General features: G+C 43.0%; 1 protein-coding gene across 3 annotated transcripts in view; it reads right to left on the reverse strand.

The window, feature by feature from the left end:
* The window catches only part of slc4a2a (solute carrier family 4 member 2a), a 31514-nt gene that overhangs the window by 3773 nt on the left and 7930 nt on the right, over positions 1–19811 (reverse strand). For all 3 annotated transcript variants that reach the window (XM_060874008.1, XM_060874007.1, XM_060874006.1), the window contains 19 exons: positions 19323–19469; positions 13491–13659; positions 13034–13296; positions 12809–12948; positions 11106–11326; positions 10300–10436; positions 8711–8891; positions 8477–8612; positions 7144–7333; positions 6951–7056; positions 6419–6603; positions 5811–6027; positions 5012–5215; positions 4745–4893; positions 4301–4495; positions 3530–3745; positions 2559–2648; positions 2170–2336; positions 718–971 (listed from right to left, as the gene is read on the reverse strand). In XM_060874008.1, the coding sequence (XP_060729991.1) occupies positions 718–971; positions 2170–2336; positions 2559–2648; positions 3530–3745; positions 4301–4495; positions 4745–4893; positions 5012–5215; positions 5811–6027; positions 6419–6603; positions 6951–7056; positions 7144–7333; positions 8477–8612; positions 8711–8891; positions 10300–10436; positions 11106–11326; positions 12809–12948; positions 13034–13296; positions 13491–13659; positions 19323–19382 (3280 nt within the window). In that variant the 5' untranslated portion in view covers positions 19383–19469. The remainder of the gene's footprint in view (positions 1–717; positions 972–2169; positions 2337–2558; positions 2649–3529; positions 3746–4300; positions 4496–4744; positions 4894–5011; positions 5216–5810; positions 6028–6418; positions 6604–6950; positions 7057–7143; positions 7334–8476; positions 8613–8710; positions 8892–10299; positions 10437–11105; positions 11327–12808; positions 12949–13033; positions 13297–13490; positions 13660–19322; positions 19470–19811) is intronic.

The following is a 19811-nucleotide window of genomic DNA, read 5'->3' on the forward strand; positions in this document are numbered from 1 at the left end:
GAAAACGTAGACTGTTGTGAAAGAAAAATACCTTAATATGTTGAATAGTAAAACACAGTAACATGCTGCATGAAAGTTTGTGGCCACCTGACCATCACACACACACACACACACGTGCTTGTGGAACATCACATTCCAGACTGAATCCCACTTTAGCTTTCCACTAGATTTTAGAGTGTGACTAGGAATTTATGGACATTCAGCTGCAGGAGCACTAGTGAAATCAAGTGGTGATGTTGGGCAAGGAGGCTTTGGCAAATCAGGTCTTCATAGAGCTTGTACTGTGCACTAAGAATCCCAAAACCTGTTCCAGCATGACAAACTAACACTACAGCCTATAAAAACATTCTGTACAACAGTGTGGTAACAGTATGAGGAAGTTGTACATATGGATGTGATGGTCTTATGTTCACAAACATCTGTATTCGGGGTATAGAGTACAACTAAAAGATTTTCAGTCATTTCTAAAACAGCTCTGTTTTCCATCTGCCCGACATGCTCCAGTATCACAGAGATGATAATCTTAATCCAGATGTGTCTAATCTTATCCTGCACCAACATCTGCACTTTTTGGATTTCATTCCATTCAAGCAGAAGCCACACCTGAGTCTACTGAAAACAAAATCAATGGGTGGAATCAGGTGTGGCTGCTGCTTAATTGGAATGAAACCAATTAAGCTTGTGGAGCTTGTGCTTGTGTTCAAAAGTTAAACTCACCAACAAGAACCGCTACCAGAAGTCCAGTCACCCTCTGCTCCTTTACCTCCTGGATGCGTGGTTTATCACCAGGTGCCACAGCCTTACTCATGACAGTGAGGGCATTTGCGTGGGTCACGGAGCGCACGGTTGCAGCAGCCAGCCAGGGCAGGCCAAACAGTGCCGAGATCCCACCCACGGCTACGATGATCAACAGGTCCAAATGAAAGCCAGAACCCTTCACCAGCATCCTCTCCTTTTTACTCACGATAAGACTGGAAAAAAAAAGAATCAACATCTTTTAACTTGCATCCTTCTCACATATAGCGCGACTCACACACTCACTCACTCACTCACTCACTCACTCACTCACTCACTCACTCACTCACTCACTCACTCACTCACTCACTCACTCACACACTCACTCACACACTCACACACTCACACACTCACTCACACACTCACACACACTCACACACTCACACACACACTCACACACACACTCACACACACACACACACACACACACACACACACACACACACACACACACACACACACACACACACACACACACACACACTCACACACACACACACACTCACACACACTCACACACACACACACACTCACACACACTCACTCACACACTCACTCACACACTCACTCACACACTCACTCACACACTCACTCACACACACTCACTCACACACACTCACACACACTCACACACACTCACACACACACACTCACTCACACACACACACACACACACACACTCACACACACTCACACACACTCACACACACCTGAATATCATGACATAGTGACAAAAAAGTGCTAAAATTTGCAGATTCGAGAGACAAAACTGCAGGATGTAAGAATGATACCTTTAAACCAGAGGACCATTCCAGTCCAGCTTTTTAAACAGTTTAGTTATTTTAAAACTATTTTAACAACGGAATACATTTCAAAATAAAATATCTAAAATAAAGGCTATTTAAAAGCCAGCAATTTTAGTACTTTTACCGTGTTCCATTTCTGCTATAATCTAACTAGTGCATATGGATCTACTACATCGGTATAACCATATCCATACTGTATCCATTTTAAATACATTAGTGTTTGTGCTATGTTGAGCTTTTTATTTGCTTTTTATCTTTTTTTAATGTCCACAACTCTATTCAAATATCTCCAATTATTTAAATTGATCACTGACTAATCAATGCAAACCGAAAGCAATTTCTAGTACAATTGTCTCTTAATTTAAATTCCAACCTGCTAGCTGACATGCTCCCTTTACAGAAAAGTCCTAACACGTAAATCCTCTCAGTCATTCTACGCGTACAACTCTATAGGACTGGTTAGCTTGACCATGCCCAATGGGAGACATTGATACTAGCAGGCTGTGCTGTTGATATGATTCTAACTCCGCATCAAAGAGTGCGCTATAAGTCAAATCGTGTTGCTCACGTGGTGATCTGTGTCTCCATGAAGATAAGGATGAAAACAAGCAGGGCAGGTAGAACACTGGCAGCCATCATCCAGACCGGGAACTGACCGTCAGAGCCCAGCGGGTTGATCACCCAGCCCCGTTTCTCTGGACTGGTCACGCTGAAGCCGTCCGGCACGCTCAGCTTCTGTACAGGACAAAGACCAGTGCTAAAAGTCAGGGCTGCTGGATGTGAATTTAGCTCAATAAATGTAGCCGTGTCTGATGCATAGACAAATGACGGTCCTAAAACAGCGAAGCTCCATGGTAACCTTCTTCCATTGAGCTTTCTTTCTTAATCAGTTATTATATCAAGTGTATATAAGCTGTAGGAGAATAAGGTGCTCTACCTTTCTTTACAACAGCTCACCTGGGTGAAGGTGTCTTTGATGCTATAATCCAACAAAACCATGAAGAAGATAGAGATGGGAACACCAAAATCTCCAATCACCCTGCGGAGCTGCACCACAACAGAACATGGTTTTAGATGTACTGGAAACAATTCACACTTCAGTAAACCAGTTTAGTCTAAAGATACAGCAAGGTTTTTTTTCACAATTTATGCTACCCACTCTCTAGCTCTCCCCAAGTCACATGGCAGCTACCAATCAGGAAGCTTGAAGGCTCCTCAGAGACGGGCGATGCCGCTACATTTTTGCTCATGCTACATCACAGGGCACATTTTTGACACATGAGCTCACAGACACACACAACTGCTTAGTTGTGCTCTGACAGGAGACAGAGTAAAGCCATTCCTTCCTACCAGAACGTTCGGCCAAGTTTTGCTTTCTTGGCTTGGCGACCTAGAATGATTTTTTAAAATAGTGGCACAAGGCGTAACTGAACAGTATTGTGTGTTGTTCAAGACAGAGAAATAAAGGTGAAGAAACAAAGCTCAGAAGAGGCCATGTAGTTTGTGAATAAAGAACTAAACTGTGTTCGTAAAGACATAAAAAGCTCATCACCCTGTATTTATATTCAGATCATCCCTACTGCATGCTAATTGATACGCTATACACAGTATTTTAAAGATATTTTACACAGACAGTCAACAATGTCCTGTTTTTCTGCGATTGTGTATGAGACTAATAAGATTTTAGTTTGAAATATACCAATACCTGGTTTGTTTACACCGCCAGCCAGAAACAGCTTAGACATCAGAGCTAATTAAGTAGACATGAAACTGTCTTTACTTAAAAAGAGACTGCATTTGTCTGTAGCTTTCTGTTTACATTATGCAAGTGAATTTACCTTTCACTCGTCTATTCCTTTCTCCTTCTAATACTTTTATTCTTATACTTAATCTAATTTCTCCATTCTTACGGTACTAAAAGGACTTACACTGCCAGGGAAGAACGCGCTGTTCTTAAACTTGCGCAGGTAGAAGGCAATGAAGAAGGTTCCGGACATGAGCACCAGGGACAGCAGGGCCGTATTGGGCTGGTTCAGTTCTTTCACGGCTAAGTTTCGGGTTGTGCTGGAGTTGCCCAGTAACTCTGGGGTAGTGTCATTTTCTGTAGTACTGTTGCAAGAGGTGAGAGGATGATCTCTGAAGATCTGAAAAACAGACGAGTGTGAAGATTGGGGATAGGAGTGCTTCAGAATCTTCAGTATCAATATCATAAACAAAACTATACTGTACTACATTTAATCTATAGGACTTATCTAGCACCAGTTCACCTCCACAAAATCTTCTTGAACTCCTCTCGTTTAGGTTTTGCATATATATCTGGGGACTAGGAAAAGATTAAGACCCACTAAAAGCCGAGTCATAAATTTATGGAAAAGATTATTGGAAAAACTTGCCCCGTGCCTCATATCGTATATCTTCTGAATTGTGCTGTTGTTGCTGTAAACCATGACAGTGTTGACAAGCATGTACTGAATTTTTGAACTTTTTGAACATAAAAAAGACCTGTTTTCTTGGTCAACTTCTCAGGTACCGTCAGTCAAAATGTGGATGAGTCAGTGCTACTCTTTTAGATTTTCTGACACACTTTCTGCTTTTCTCTGTTGGACTTTTTATTTTCTTAGTGAAGTCAAATGATTTATTCTATATTATACAAAAAAAAAAGAAATAAATAAAATCTAGATATGTGTGTCAAGTTTTACCTTGGCAAGCTTTGCAAATGTCTCATAGATGAAGATGAGTGAGATGAGAAAGGAGAAGATCTCTTGCGTGAAACGGGAAACGAAACGCACCAAGAAGCTTCCCTCAAAGGCCACCATGACCACCACGATAATCACCAGCCAAAACCCGATCCACACCCGTCCCGTCAGGTACTCCATTCCGTAGGATGTGCAGAACTGTCACAAACGTACAGAGATTTCTAGGTGAACTCTGTTCAGGATAGATTTTCCAGGAATTCTGGATTAACCTGTGCTCGTGTTAACATTCACTGGGGCTCGTATGTGAGTGAGTAATGCTGTATTTGACTCAAGGTTGCAATTCTGTTTTCCTCTAACCAAGATTTTGTACATTATGCTGCATTTAGTACGTTTGCAAACGAACTAGAAGGCTGATAGTTGGAATGATGATTACAAACGAATACTCACCGAATAGAATGCTTCTTCAAACACTAACAAAGGTCCAGAAAAACCAACCACTAGGAGCGGCTGAGCTCCAAGCAGACAAAACAAAATCCCCTGGACTGCAGTGGCAACGATTAACTCCGACACGCCCATTAAGCCCTCGGTCTTATCACCTGCAAGGGGTTGTACAAAAAAATGCCGACTCATTACAGCAGAAAAGTAAGGTTTGATCAGAAACAAAGGCAATGCATGAGTAAGTGAATGAAGAAGAAATCCCAGGCATCAACTGACCCAACAGTCCTCCAAAGGTAATGGCAGGAGAGAGGGCAGCAAAGTAAATGAATATGACAGCAGCCATGCACTGAGGGTTGAGGGCATCCTTAAAGTCACTGAGGTATTTGGGGTAACGGTTGCGTGCGTCTCGTATGGCCCCACCAAACGGGCGTCCTGTCCTCCTCAGGGGGTCGTCTACAGGTTTATCTGGGGGCAAAAGAGCTGGGGCGGAAACAAACCCGCAGGCATAGACAATGAAAAACAAACACGAGCTCTATCAATAATTATATCTGTATAGCAAGTCAAACAAATAATATTAGGCACATCACTAATTAATAGGTATTGAAAGACAGATCGTTTCTCTCATTAACTAGAATCTCTTCTTCACACAACATGTGGCTCTCATTGTGTTTTTTTTAAATGTTTAAAAAATGGGCGTCTCATTCAGCTCCGTTGACATTGTTTTTATTGTTGCGTGCATTATGAAAATTCCTGGTACGTCAGGCAGGATCGTAGGCTAGCTAGTGAATCTTTTTTTTATATCATTAAACGCTTAAAAGTCGTTGGACTCAAATAAAACCGTATAAAGAATGTCGACGAAAGTAAAAAATCGTTAACGTAATTAATCATTTGAGAGCTACGCAACAGTAATTGTGATTTGATGATTTCCGATAAGAGAACGTGGAGAGCACAGATGATTTTTTTGAGGTGCATTGTGGGATATTTCAGAAATTTAGAGAGAGAGAGAGAGAGCGAGAACTAAGGAGCTGATTGAGACGCAGCCTGTGTGTCTGGTTCTTGCAAGTACATGTCATACCCTCATCCTCTGGCCTCTTAGGTTCCTTGGCCTGTAATTTGACCTCTTGCTCGTGTCTCTTGCGCAGCATCTCTCGCTGGAACCGTGCCACAGAGTACAGCAGCTCGTCGCCTCCGACCTCTGACGGAGGAAGCACGATGCTGCAGTCCAGAAAGCTGTTAATGGCTGTGAGCAGGTCACTGCGCTCGTCTGCTGAATACGCAGCCTCGTGAAATTGCTGTCGAGACAAAACACACAGGAGTAGGTTAACAATCATCAGGGCTGTTACACCGGATTCATTTTACTTGAGTACAATTTAAAAACGTCTTTGATTTATGTAAATTTTACTTTAATACGTTTAACTTGGACCTACTTTTAATCTGCTACATATAACAGAAAATATATATATATATATATATATATAATACAATAGAACAGTGCGTGACCAGCATGGATGTGTTTACACACATTTTAGAAATAATGTAAATCAAAATAAAATTCTGTCTGCTCAGAGTAAATAAGATAATTCAAGTTTTAGTGCACTTTCACCGTCTGGGCCAAATTCCAAAAAATTCCAAAACATCCGTTTGCGTGCAAGTCATCAGTCGCCCGCTTGCTCTCTATCTTACTTTGTCAGACATCAGGGTTGATATGGAGCGACCGATCTGATGGTAGTCCATGTTTGCGATGGGTGGGCCGAGGAGGACGAATAAGAAGCGCACTGGTATTGGCACCTCCAGCACCGACTCCAGCAGCACCGCCTCCTGCAGACGCACAAAAGCCATAGACGGCTGGTCCAGGAAGTCCACCCGGCCTGTATAGGGTCAAATTGATGTTCAGCCTGTGCCAGGTAAAATCAACCTCCCTAATCCACCCCACCCCAGATGTTTCATTCCAGGGGTTGCCATCTGGGCCACTTGGGCCACCAGCCCTGTCTTTATAGGGGTTAATATTTATATTACATATTTTTTCAAATGTCAACAATGGAAAAAACTGTGTGTCGTTCTTTAGTAAATGACAAACCTCTGTAGCGTACAGGTCTCCTCAGAACGTTATTGGAATGTAAACTGATTGAGGTCGATAACAGGAACTCTCTTCATGTCACCATGTCCTTGTATATTAATGACACGTGGACTGCTTTTATCATTAAAGTCAACTCACCCACAAGCACGACGGTGGCCTCGGCGTTTTCTGGGATCTTCTCCAGAAGCTTGAACTCATGCTTTGATTTGGATTTGTGCAAGCCCAGCACTAGAGGAATATCTTTCTGCAGATATAAAGAGGATGAGTTACATACAGAAACAAACACGCACGCGGACACTTACTGTACACGAGGCTGTACGGCGTCCTGTACCTCGTTCTTGTCGATGTCGGCACAGGGCTGGGAGTCCGAATCGGTGCTTCCTGCTATGAGCGGGTCAGCGGCAGTAGGTTCTGGAGGGGCGACGTGGTTGTTGCTATGGTGATGAGGCAGCAGTGAGGTAAGGCTGGCTGCCGAGATGTTCCTGTGGAATGAACTGTGCTCCTTCCCATCACTCGGGTGACTGAAATGAAAGAAGAGTTTCGCTCGAGCCGTGTAACATGACGCATTTAACAAACTCCTGAAAACTTCACATGGTCAATCGACTATGAAATATTCACAAAATCCAAAATGTTTTAGTGCACGAGAACACTCCTGACATGCTCAATGCAGTGTGAGTGTGGGCTTAAAATTTATATCAGCTTCTTAAGAATTCATGATGATTACTTTTGTATGTGATGTAGCTCCAAATAATCTGTTTATTGTCGAATAAAGCTAGCATGTGCATCTGTATATTATAAATCTATTTATATTTATGTACTTGAAATATATTTTTAATTGAATTGGAGAAATTGCGAGCACCTCCTTCACACACACACACACAGGTAAGGACGTGCTACGACATGCTGCTCTTCTCATGTCGGACGAGTGTGAACTGAAGACAGCTTTGGCTGAAAGAGTGTTGTGATGTGTTCGTGACATCCAACAAAAATGTCTTTGCTCAAATCTGTAGAAATTTCTGTGTCAGGCTGAAAAAAAAATATTAAAGTTTCAATATTATATCAATATCAATATTACTGCGATCGCAAAATTATGACATCCTTCTGCGCCATCTTAAGTCTTGAGTTTTTCAAGTAATAAATCCATGCATGCTGTCTAGGGGCCAAGTATTAACTGCTCTCCTGCTCATAGATTTATGACTCAGAGCGACATCGTAAAAGCTATACACAAACTTTAACTTTGTCCGAGGGCAGCGGTAGCTCAAGTTGTTAAGGCTCTGGGTTGTTGATCGGGGTTCCAGCACCAGCACTTGTGAAGTTAGGATATGTGAAGAAAGAATTTCATTGTGCTATAATGCATGTGACATTAATAAAGGCTTCACCTTCTCAATTCAGTAGCTGTGACTTTGAATACATTTAACCATTTTTAATTACCTCATTTCTTTTTAAAGAACTTTCAGGTTGACTGAAAACCTTCAGAACTGAGGGCATGAAAGAAATAAAGCAAAAACTACTTAAAATCATTCCCATCAATGATGGTGACAATTCCAGTGGGATTTTTTTCAATAAAAAAGGACCCCTTTTTTCGGGTCCCTTTGTGTGTGTGTGTGTGTGTGTGTGTGTGTGTGTGTGTGTGTGTGTGTGTGTGTGTGTGTGCGTGCACGGACCTGTGTTTGAGCAGCAATGCTCGGAGCACGTTGGCTCGGTCTTCTGCTCGGATCTGGTCGGAGATGATCATCTGCTCCACCACCTGATGTGCGATGCCAGGCAGTGTCCTCTGGTCCAGGTCCAGCAGCACGACACCTGCCGTATACACGAATCTCATGATCTCAGTTCAAACTGTTTGATGATCACAGTAATCAGTTGGCAGCCTGCATCTGAGTGTGTGTGTGTGTGTTTACCATGTGAGATGGTCCTACGCAGCTCCAGCAGGCTGCGGAATGACAGCGAAGCGACGTGTGGTTTTCCCCAGCGGTCCGTTTCCTCCTCCACATCCTCCTCAAACTTGATCCAGCGAGCCGTCTCTCTCCACTGCATCTCCTGATTCTTATCCATCACCAGCTCATTCAGCTCCACAAAAACCTGAGAACAAACACACACACACACACCATTCCCACTTAAACACAGACAGGAGACTGAATTATTACAATTAGTTATGAATAGATTTTCGTATTACCTCCTATACATATAAAAGGTATTAATGTTGCTTTGCTAAAGTGCTATTTGAGCCCAAACACAACAGAACCAATAAACTCGCTATTAAATCACACACACACACACACACACACTCATACACACAGACACACACAGACACACACACACAGACACACACACACAGTAGCCCTTATACTCGTCCTATAGTACAGCGCAGTAAATGGATCTCATTGTTAGAGCGTAAGTCAAAAGTCTACACCCCCCATCATCACTACATATATGATGGTTACAGAAAGCAAAGTTTGTCTATTTTGTTACTTTTAGTAATATAAAAAAAAACCATTACATTTATTTTATGTTTATTGCTAGAAGTTTGATTTGTCATCAATTTTTGCACTTCTGTAGTGCTTATCCTACACAGGGTGACAGCGACAACTCACACACACACACACACACACACACACACACACACACACACACACACACACACACACGTACATACACTGATTGAACTGATTTGAATCAAACCCACAACACTGGTGTTTTACAACAGACCCATTAACACATTTTATTATGTATTGATCGGCTAAATTAACACTGGAGTTATACTGAAGCTCCCTTTGGCGTCAGAGTAGAAACTTGGCTCGTTTGCTCAAGTTAATTTTAAGCACTGAAATCATGTTTTGATGAGAAATTGAAGATTTCCTTTATCTTTACCTCAATGATGGCAGACCATGTATTCCTTCTTTCACTCTGTTATAGCTAAAGAAACTAGTGACCCATACACATGGCACAATGTATCTGTACCTGCTGCATTCATTTGCCCCAAATTACGGTGTGTGCTCATTTGTATACACAGGGCTCTGTTCTATTAGTACGGCAAAGATGACGAGGTTTAAAAAAAACAGATATTTCTATACACTCTACAAGTACTACAGTGGTTTGGGGACTTGTACCATAATGAACACACTATGAGTGTCATTTAAAACACACACAACAAACATGAGTAACACCAGGTGCGATGTTAGAAGTGAGTTTGTAAAACTAAACATGCACAAGCTATAGCAAACACGGTGGCATCCCAAACCAGGCAAAGGTGCTCCGAGCAGCCGTACCTGGAGCTGCTGGACTGCATGAGACCTTCTGTAGTCTGCAGTGTGACGCAATAACCTCCTCTGATTAAAATAAAACAACAATAACAACAAAAAAAACAGCTAAGTAATCTAAAGCGGTCTAAATTACCTCAGTTATCACCGTCAGCAGTATGCAGCCTCACTCTCAAAGAGACGAGGAAAAATTTTACTTCCTCGGTACTAATCACAGGAGCGAGACTCACCTCGTGCGGGGTTCTGTCCAGCTTGCGGCAGCGGCCGCTCGGCTCTTTGTGGTCCTTGCTGATGTGCACCACCTGCCCCTTGCTGCACTTCCGGACCAGGTGACGCCGCACACCAGGGACATCTTCAAAGCGGTGACCTGAAAGAGCAAGAGTGAGTAATCAAAGGACAAAGAAAGAGAGTGCAACATGACCGTGCCTAGAAAAGGTTAAATGAATAATACATACCAATGGTTACGTTATGGCGATGCAGACGAGATTAGCTATAAAGTGATGCGCCACACCTCTGAAAATGTTTCTGCATCTGATCTCATCATCTGTCTAACCTAAGAATGTACCTCAACTCAGACTGTCAAGTCTTCTGTTCATGTGCTTGGTGTAAAGCACTCTTATTCTCTCTCTCTCTCTCTCTCTCTCTCACACACGTACACACACACACACAAGCAGAAACAATACAAATGTGACAGAAGTGTGTATAACTGGTGTGGGAAGCTTCGCATGCTTACAAATTGCGCAGATTCCTGAATCGCTGCCACAGATGGTCAGATAAACTAAAACCATTGTCATTTATTCACAGAACAAATAAAAAAAGAAATACAAGACTGCAGATCAAACGAGCTTTTGTGTTACAACAGGTCAGATGGCAACAAGAAAACAAGAACAGTCTCTGAGAATGCCCAAGCTGTTGGGATCACACAACATGACCACGTGACCTGCAGTCACAGAGAAGAATCTGTTCCTGTTACATGTGTATTCACCTAGCACTTTGATCGAACACACACACACACACACACACACACACAACTTACTCTTCATGCCATCCAAGTCGACGGTGGCCAACATCTGTGCCTCGCTCTCGTCAGTCGGCATGTGTTGATAGTGAGCCAGCTCGGTGGCAGTGACATCTCCAGTACGCCGGCGCTCCTGCAGGTCGTAGCTGCGCGCCAACCTGGAGCTGGCATCAGGAGACATGAGTGACGGAACAGATGTCCTCCTGCCGTTGGCCTGGACGTGAACGCCGTCGATGATGCTGCAGAGGACGAACATACCAATGAATATTTGCAAACACCACACAGAATGGTATATTGAATAAGGCAGGAGGCCAGAGGTGGCAGACGGACCCGGGTGCAGGGCCTCGACCCCGCCCACTCCTGCGGCTGTTTCTGCTTTTCTGCGCCCACAGAATTTTCTAATGAGCTTCTCTGATCTTAAAAACATTTGCATAAACAAATAAGCCATGTCAGCACTATTTACAGGGCGTCTCTTTTTAATAAAGCGGTTACAGACTAGCCAGCGCTAGGGATCGAACCTCAGCGTGAAGACAACATGACTAGTGAATGCACTTTGGAGTGAATTCAAGCTCACAGTGAGTTTGTGAAGTGGAGAAAAGCAAAATAGTTCAAAGCAAGATTGTGGTGTATGTTGCTTTCTTAAAAAATGAAAGACGGTTATTATTAAGGAGTCCCTGGAGGGTTTTGTTTTTTTCAGGGAGTCTCTCTCTCTCTGTACTGTGTGTACACAGAGCACATACTATGTCGATTCTTTGAACTGTGTGTAATATAGCATTATGCCAGCTTTTGCACTTGGTCTGTGTACATGGTAGCCTTCCACTAGCTGTCTAAATGATCTGTATAAGCTGCATGTTTGTGCAGTTCACATTCCCAATGCACATAAAACCGAGCCCTTTATACCAGCCTTTTCTTTTCTTTTTGGTTAGGTAAAATGAAAGGAAAGATTTGGAATAGGAAATAAAGTTCAGTCAGCCATATTGGTTTGTTTTATTATTTTTCAATTCATTTGTGCCAAAAGGACAAATCTGCAGTCTGGTATCTTTGATTAAAGGTGGGGTCTCCGTTGTTTGAGAAATGCTTCAGAAAACTGAGTCGGGACGACAAACAAAACAAAAACAAAACAAAAAGCTCAGGAGTTATTGACTCGGGAAACTCCAATCTGTGAATATGTGGCCAACTTTACTTAAGACGCCGAGGCGCTTTTTTCCTTCTCGATAGGTGAGTAACGTTGGTTTTGCTTTGTTTCATAGAACTAATATATGCCTTTGTCCTTTACATGATTATGCTTGTGTGTCATTTTTGCTTGTTTTTTTATCTGCAATCGTATTGTTCTTCACTTCAGCTATGATAAAGACACATTTCTTTCCAATAGTTGCCTGGGTTACGTATGTATGTGTGGGCGGAGCTATCAATACAGGGGTTGGACCCATTTGGGTTAGGGGCGTGTTTGTTTTGGTGATTTCAAATGTCAACATTGGCTTTCAAACAACGGAGACCCCACCTTTAATGTTTGTACCACGAGCCTGAATTGTTTTTTTAAAGATGTTTTTGGCCACGCCCATCAATCGTATGGGATTAAACACAGCCCATCCCCCACATCCTGACAGTTGGATCCTACGAGAGCTCAGTCCCAAAGCACACTTCTAGCACATGGAGATCAACTCGAGTGTTTATCCAGAATAATCGTGTGTGTGTGTGTGTGTGTGTGTTCGTTCACTCACTCTGTTGTAGTGGCGTCCTCTGGGCTACTGTTGCTCTTGTGTAGGGCTGACTCGGGGACGATAGACAGCAATCGAGCTGAAATGCCCAGGTTATTTTTGACCACAGCAGTGCCATTGGAGTCCTCATCACACACAAAGAACTGTGGAGGAAATAAAAGGAGAGAGTTTCACAGATAGTCCGGACCATAGCTGTAGCTGTGTGAGTTTGTGAGAGAGTGTGTGAACCTGCACTGGCTCTGCCTGAGCGTCCGGATCGTTGTCAGGTGTAGGTGTGGTGGCGTTCCCGTCTCCATCCTGTGGGCTACACTGGTCCTCCTCTACTTCCTCCTCTTGCTCATCCTCCTCTATAGTGGGAGCTCCGCCACTGCTAGCCGAGCCCCTCCTCCTCCCCCCGCACCTCCTCTTGCGCCCGCTCTTCTTCCCCCGGCTCTCAGACGGCAGCCGTTTGGATAGTGGGTGGTGGATATGCAGGGGTAAGTGACGATGGCCTGTAAATTACACGAGCATACAGTTTTTCATGCGACTCAGGGAAATAAAAATGTTACTGAACAAAATGACACGGATTTCATTAACTTAAAAAATATTTCATAATGAATCTCTCCCCTTTATAGCTTTAAGCTTGGATTTGGAATGAAAAAAATGATGTATGGGGTGAAAAGGGTACCGTGTGATGAGACCTTACCTTCTAAATCCTCCTGGTTGAAGGTGCGGTGCTGCTCGGCAGGTAGCCGCTGTGCTGGGGAGAGGATCTGTTGGAAGCGCTGCACTCCCAGAGTCTTGTTCAGGTCACCATCGTCTTCGTCGTCGATGTCGTCACCGTGCCGACGTGGAGAAAGAGGCACGGCAGCCGGCTGAGGAGAAAGTAAAGATGAGCAGAACGACACTTCAGGCTGTGCTTCCATCCAGGTCTCGCTGCTTTCCTGCATTTTCTATTTAAAACCCAGACGCCTTATGATCCGCGACATTACAATACAGCACATACAACTGAAATACACATGTGCAGTAGACAGAACCTGAGCTTAGAGGGAGTCAAAATGCGTGAATTCCAACAATTCCTAAACAGCGTGAAAACATTTCAAGAACAAAAAAACCACAAACTGTACATGGTCAGAAAAAAGTGCTTAAGATTCTCTCCACGACTTTTTGTCCATACAGCTATATTTCTCTGGACAGCTCAATCTCACTCTAGACAAAATGTCTCCCTGTGTGAACATTTCCTCACACTATCCTTCATGTGTTATTTTAGGACCTCAGGAGCTCCTCTTTGACAGCAGTCCAGACACAGAGCGTGACTCAGCACACTGACTGCCTCTCAGTCAGTCCTCTGTGCTAAGCATTCCTAAAATCCTCAGTCACGACGCTTTTCCTTTAAAGCACAGAAAAGAGCAGAGTGTGGATGAAAGCTGTCTTTACGTACAGTATTTGCTGCGGATGCACTTTCACTGATGACCTCGTTAATTCATAAGCTAGCTGCAAACAGATCCTTAATGATGCTTTAAATGATAAAACAGACTCGATTACATCTGTTCCCCCAGTGACGACTGCTCGTGATAGGAGATGAGAGAGCTAAATTTCTAATACTCGTTAGCAGCTTGACAAGAAAACCGTTAGAGCTGAGCAATGCTCACAATGTCTCATCGTAGTAACAACAGCAGGCAGATAAGCTGCGGCGTTCCTAATGCCCTACTGTGGTCACGCAGTGTTCCCTCCAACAACACGAACGTGATAAATCAAAACGCTGTAACCATTTCTTTAAACCATAAACAACTTACAGTACGGATCAGCTGACCGCTGTGTCTTTGGTCATTTGTGTCCTCTGATTGGACAATGTGCAGCAAAGTCTACCTATTTTTAGGAGATTGGGGTGGAGGGGGCAACAAAAAAAACAATCATTAACATACTCTACAGTCTGGGCTAGAGGAGTTCAGCCATAGCATTTTTCCCCCCTATACAGCTCTGTAATTTAATTCCAACCAACCGTGGCGCTGTTCAGCTCGCTATCAAAATAGAAAAAAATAATAAAATTATTTTTTTTTTTGACTTGATGTCGATACTAGAACAAAAGAATATAAAAGAATTGAGGGCTTTAGCTATTCTAGCCCATTATATCTACCAGCCTCCCATGGTGTTCTCGCCCTAGGCTTATTGTAGCCTGTTAATAACATATCGTCATTACAGATCCTCAAAGGATAAACTTCATACAAAACGTCCATTGGAGATTCATCTAGTCTGTTCACTAATCTGGCACCAGAGGACAGAGTGTTTATTGGCCCAGCTATTATATATTTTTTTTTTCCAAGAACTCAGCTGATATACTTTACAGGGTCTGCATCCGGGCCAGTTGATGACCCCTGGTTCTAAAGAAACAAACAGAGTATGGCCTGGCACCGAGCAGCGCTTTGTTATCATTTCAGAGATGTTTTTCAAAAGGTTCCTTCATCTTCGCACATCACTTTAAACGCACAAAGCCCCTGTATTGGGTTACTCTTTCCCACAGAAACTGTGCTGCTTCAGTGTTGTTTTGGACACTATTTTAATATCGGTGAGATCATGTAGCTGAATTGCGTGATCGCGTTACGCCAGAGACAACAGCCTCGGTAAAAACGTGCTGCTGAAGCCTTTTCTTCCTGTGGCCTTTATTACAGCAGCTGACCTTCAGAGTAATCTTTTGGGAACACGTGCTAGGAGAAGGTCTTTGAAAAACAAAATGACGGCAGTCAGGAAGTCGCCCCGTGAGGGGAGGGATTACTCGTGTGACTTGGTAGATAAGGAAATCGAGATCTTCTTCCAAAATATGACAGAGCCTGATTTTAAAAAAAAGCAAGAGACCCATTAGGGGTAATTCATAGCTTAATGCCCCAACCTCCTAGATGAGAAAATTCAAGGTGGAGCTGTGGTCTGTCCCACAAATTACAAATTGATTAAATAATTGAGCTTAACCAGCCAAACTTACCTGTACATCACTTTCCTTTCTGGAATACATGTACATTCTGTACTGTTAATACATGTAACATAAGTGTGCATCATGCTACTACATGTAACATTACCTTCTATTAGCTTTTCTTATTTCTATTTTTTTTTTTTAGGCTCGGTTTTTAAATGCAGTTTATTTACAGCATACGCAGTCTAAGGAGGAGTAGAGTCGGGGTTTCATTACACCACGTGTTGTATACGTTAGAATATACTGTATATATGACTAATAAAAAAAAAATAAATCTCGAATCTTGATTCTTGCCCAATCCAAATATATGTATGCTTCCACATTTAAAATGAACCACGACCAAAGATTTAAAAACTATTCTCCATGAAGATTGGATGGTACAAGAGCTTCTTAACCTGTTCTTAAATAAGTACACAGTAAGCATGAAGAAGTCTTAATTCTATTCCATTCTACCGAAATCTGGAGTAAAATTACAGCTGATCTGTCTGAGAAAGCAGCTATTGAGAGATGACATCATTTGAAGTTCGTGGGTTGAGTCTGTTGTTGACGTTTTGCAACATGCTCCAACACTCACCTTGAAGCTGAGCGAGTTCATGACGTCATGCCGAACTGCTGAACGCCGAGCAGAGAGGAAGGAACGCAACTAAATCCCTGATATCTGAGCACAGCTTCTAAATACGTTAGCCGATATTGTCTGCTGATATTCCTCGTGATGGCCTCGATTATTGACGAGCCACAGAAGCAGATGTGTCCTGTAGCTGCAAGACATCTGTGCTTGATGTGGTAATCACAGACAGGCTCTTGAAACACCCACATGGTTTTAGTACCAAATTAACGTGGATACTTTAACGAGCTGAAAGAGACCTTTATATATTTATGTATTGCGACATTAGGATTATAAGGTTCTCTCGGCCTGCTGAACTTTACCTTGGAAAGAAGTGACAAGAAGAGACATGAAACACGACAAATATCAAAAAAGCGTCGAAGACTATTTTCCAAAGAGCAGGTTTTTTTTTTTAATCTGTCAGTCGTGTGTTTGTGCTTTAGCAGGAAATTAACTTCTGGGAAATTGACAGTGTGTGCACAGGTGCCCTATCACTATGGTAACAAGAAGCTTTTTTTTTTTTTTTTTTCGGTCAAGCACACAAGACACAAACACACGACATCGACACGACACCGCACAGGAAAAACTCCACACACCTCCACGCTCGCACACTCCCAGTCCAGCGATTACCCAGGCTAAACCAAAGCTGGTTTTAATAAGTAAAGCTGTGCTGGAATGCTGGGGTGTAGCAGCTGCACCACTGCACGTCACCTAACCTAATGTTTGTCACTAGGGCAACACCTTTGAGGAGTTAGTTTACCTTCAGGCTAAGTGACGCAAATACAGCCTTTGTCTGTTTTTCGATTCTGGGTTGACACAAAGATCAGACAGCAAACAACAGCAGTACAGCATCCGACAGTACAGCATCCGACAGTACAGCATGACCATAAATACTGTTGGGGGCAGGACAATATTCATAACAATATAGCGTCTCAACCTGTTTGAGGCTCTCTCAGATGACCTATCCTATAGGATATCAGTTCGTCATGCATGCAGACCAGCAGCTTGTTATAACTGAATTTAGACATACCTTTTATTTAGCTGTGTTCAAGGAAAAGTTTCCGCACATTTACGTCTCAAAAACATTACACAAGACCTCCAAAACAACTTAGACATCTGTACTTTCTGTTTTACACTGCAAACAAGCATTTCACACATATTTCTGATATACAGGCAAAAAAAAAAACAAAAAAAAAAAAAACACCTCCCTGTAAATCATACACACTCTGCTTGCACGTTTACAACAAGATGTTGGCAGCAAAAGAGTATTTTTAAACTCTCCCAATCTGGCAACCCTGTCATTAACTGTCCAGTCCCCTGCTCCTCCTATACTAAAATTGTGAGCATGGGCCAGAGAAAATCCTGCCCCTAGGGGCCTCTATAAACAGTGTGTTACTGTTACCATTTCTGAACACTCAACACTTAGTAATCAACACAGTAATTAGTACTTTTAAAAGAATTTTAAATGTATAGGAGTTGGACTTCTTCCCCAGCTGCCCCTATGAACAAGCCACAACTGGATATATATTCATGTGTGGCCATGTGACATTAATAACAATGAAAGCTTTTAAAACAAAGTAGTGGCCAAGAAATCAGTGTGTGCATACAACTGGTGCGTTCTGGTTAAAAACAGATGTGGCTTACTTGGGGGTTTTAAATGGCAGCTGTCAAGGTAGAGGGATACGAGCCGAGCAAAATAATCTGAATAGTACTTTTAATGAGAAGCTTTTAATGTGAAGAACACGACTGCAGTCAAATATCATTAGGACTGTTGTTTCCACTGTTTCAGGGGACAGTTACATCCTTCCTTACGTCCATCTGCTGTAATAATGTTAAAATTAAATCTAAATATGCTGACAAGGTTCCCGAGTGGTGCAACACAACTACATTTGACCTACTGTTTAAATGCCAACACCACCACAGCACATCCAGGCTTTCATGAGGTGAGGGAGTCATACTCTCTCTCTCTCTCTCTCTCTCTCTCTCTCTCTCTCGTGCGCTGCCCCTCGCTCGCCGTTCCCCTCCATCCCGTACTCTCTCTTACTGGTCTTTCTGTCCTGCTCTCTCCTTGTCCTGTTTCAGTCTGTCCCCCTGTTCTTTCTCTCCCTCTGTCTCTGTCCCCCACTTCTTTCTCTCTCCCTCTCTCCTCCCTTCCCTCCCTTCCTGTTTTCTCTCTCTCTCTCTCTCTCTGTCTATCCCTCTGCTCTTTCTCTCCCTCTACCACTGTTCTCTTTCTCTCTGTCCCGCCATTCTCTCTCGCTCGCTTTCTCTGTCCCCGTTCTCTCTCGCTTTCTCTCTGTCCCCGTTCTCTCTCGCTTTCTCTCTGCCCCCGTTCTCTCTCGCTTTCTCTCTGTCCCCTGCTCCCTCTCGCTTTCTCTCTGTCCCCCGCTCCCTCTCGCTTTCTCTCAGTCCCCCGCTCCCTCTCGCTTTCTCTCTGTCCCCCTTTCCCTCTCTTGCTTTCTCTCTGTCCCCCTTTCCCTCTCTTGCTTTCTCTCTGTCCCCCGTTCCCTCTCGCTTTCTCTCTGTCCCCTATCTAGCGGTGTGTAAAGGTGTGCTTTGGCTAGCTTGACATGTCTCAGCATGTCCGCGCTCCAAGTTTGGTAACTCTTGTGTTATCAGTGAGAACTGGCTGGCGAGTGAGAGGTGACTACTTTGAATAACTTACGCAATTATACCTGTAATTAATCTGATTTCTCTGTGAGAATTCACATTACAAACATCTGGGCTTAAGGAACAATAAAAGAGGCAGTTTCCTGTTTAAGTAGCTGGATCCATGATTAAACATCCCAGGGCCTTTGAACTGCTGCTATGCTACCATCTATACACTGTTTAAAAGGACAATGTGACCACAACAGATGGCCAGTATTTGTCCACCTATCTTCCTGTAAAGTTAAACAAGCAATCCAGGCGATGGACAAAGGGGGTTAATCAGCACAGGGCAGCTCTGTAACTGCCTCTATGATACTCACAAAATGTCCAGCCAGTCCTGCAGTGGCAGTGGTGTCTCCAATGTCCTGAGAGTCGCCCATGGCTTGGTGTGCTGTGTGCGTCTTTACGTTTGTGCGTTAGCCTTTTTCTCTTTTGCTCAGACTCTGGGAGGTTTCGGACAGCATAACCTGAAAGAACAACAACAACAACAACACTTTTTGGATCTATTCAAAGACAATCTGCATTCCTAGGACAACAGAAAAAATGTTTGCATTCTGCCTCTACGACAAAAAGAGCTCGGAGGTTAAATGTGTGCTTTTTGGTTGCATTCATATTCAGTTCTTTGTATGTTACATGTTTGGACAGGATTTATGCCATCGGTCAAAAGTATTTTAGAGAGATTAGACTGATTAAAAGGGCAAAAGGATCCCTAGACATTTTGCGGTAAAGAAAAAAAAATAATAAATGACTGCAGGCTGCTAAATTGATCCAAGCACTACAAGTGGTAACATATTGCATCACATGCCTCA

Source organism: Tachysurus vachellii, chromosome 7 (genome assembly GCF_030014155.1).
Source record: "Tachysurus vachellii isolate PV-2020 chromosome 7, HZAU_Pvac_v1, whole genome shotgun sequence".
NCBI lineage: Eukaryota > Metazoa > Chordata > Actinopteri > Siluriformes > Bagridae > Tachysurus > Tachysurus vachellii.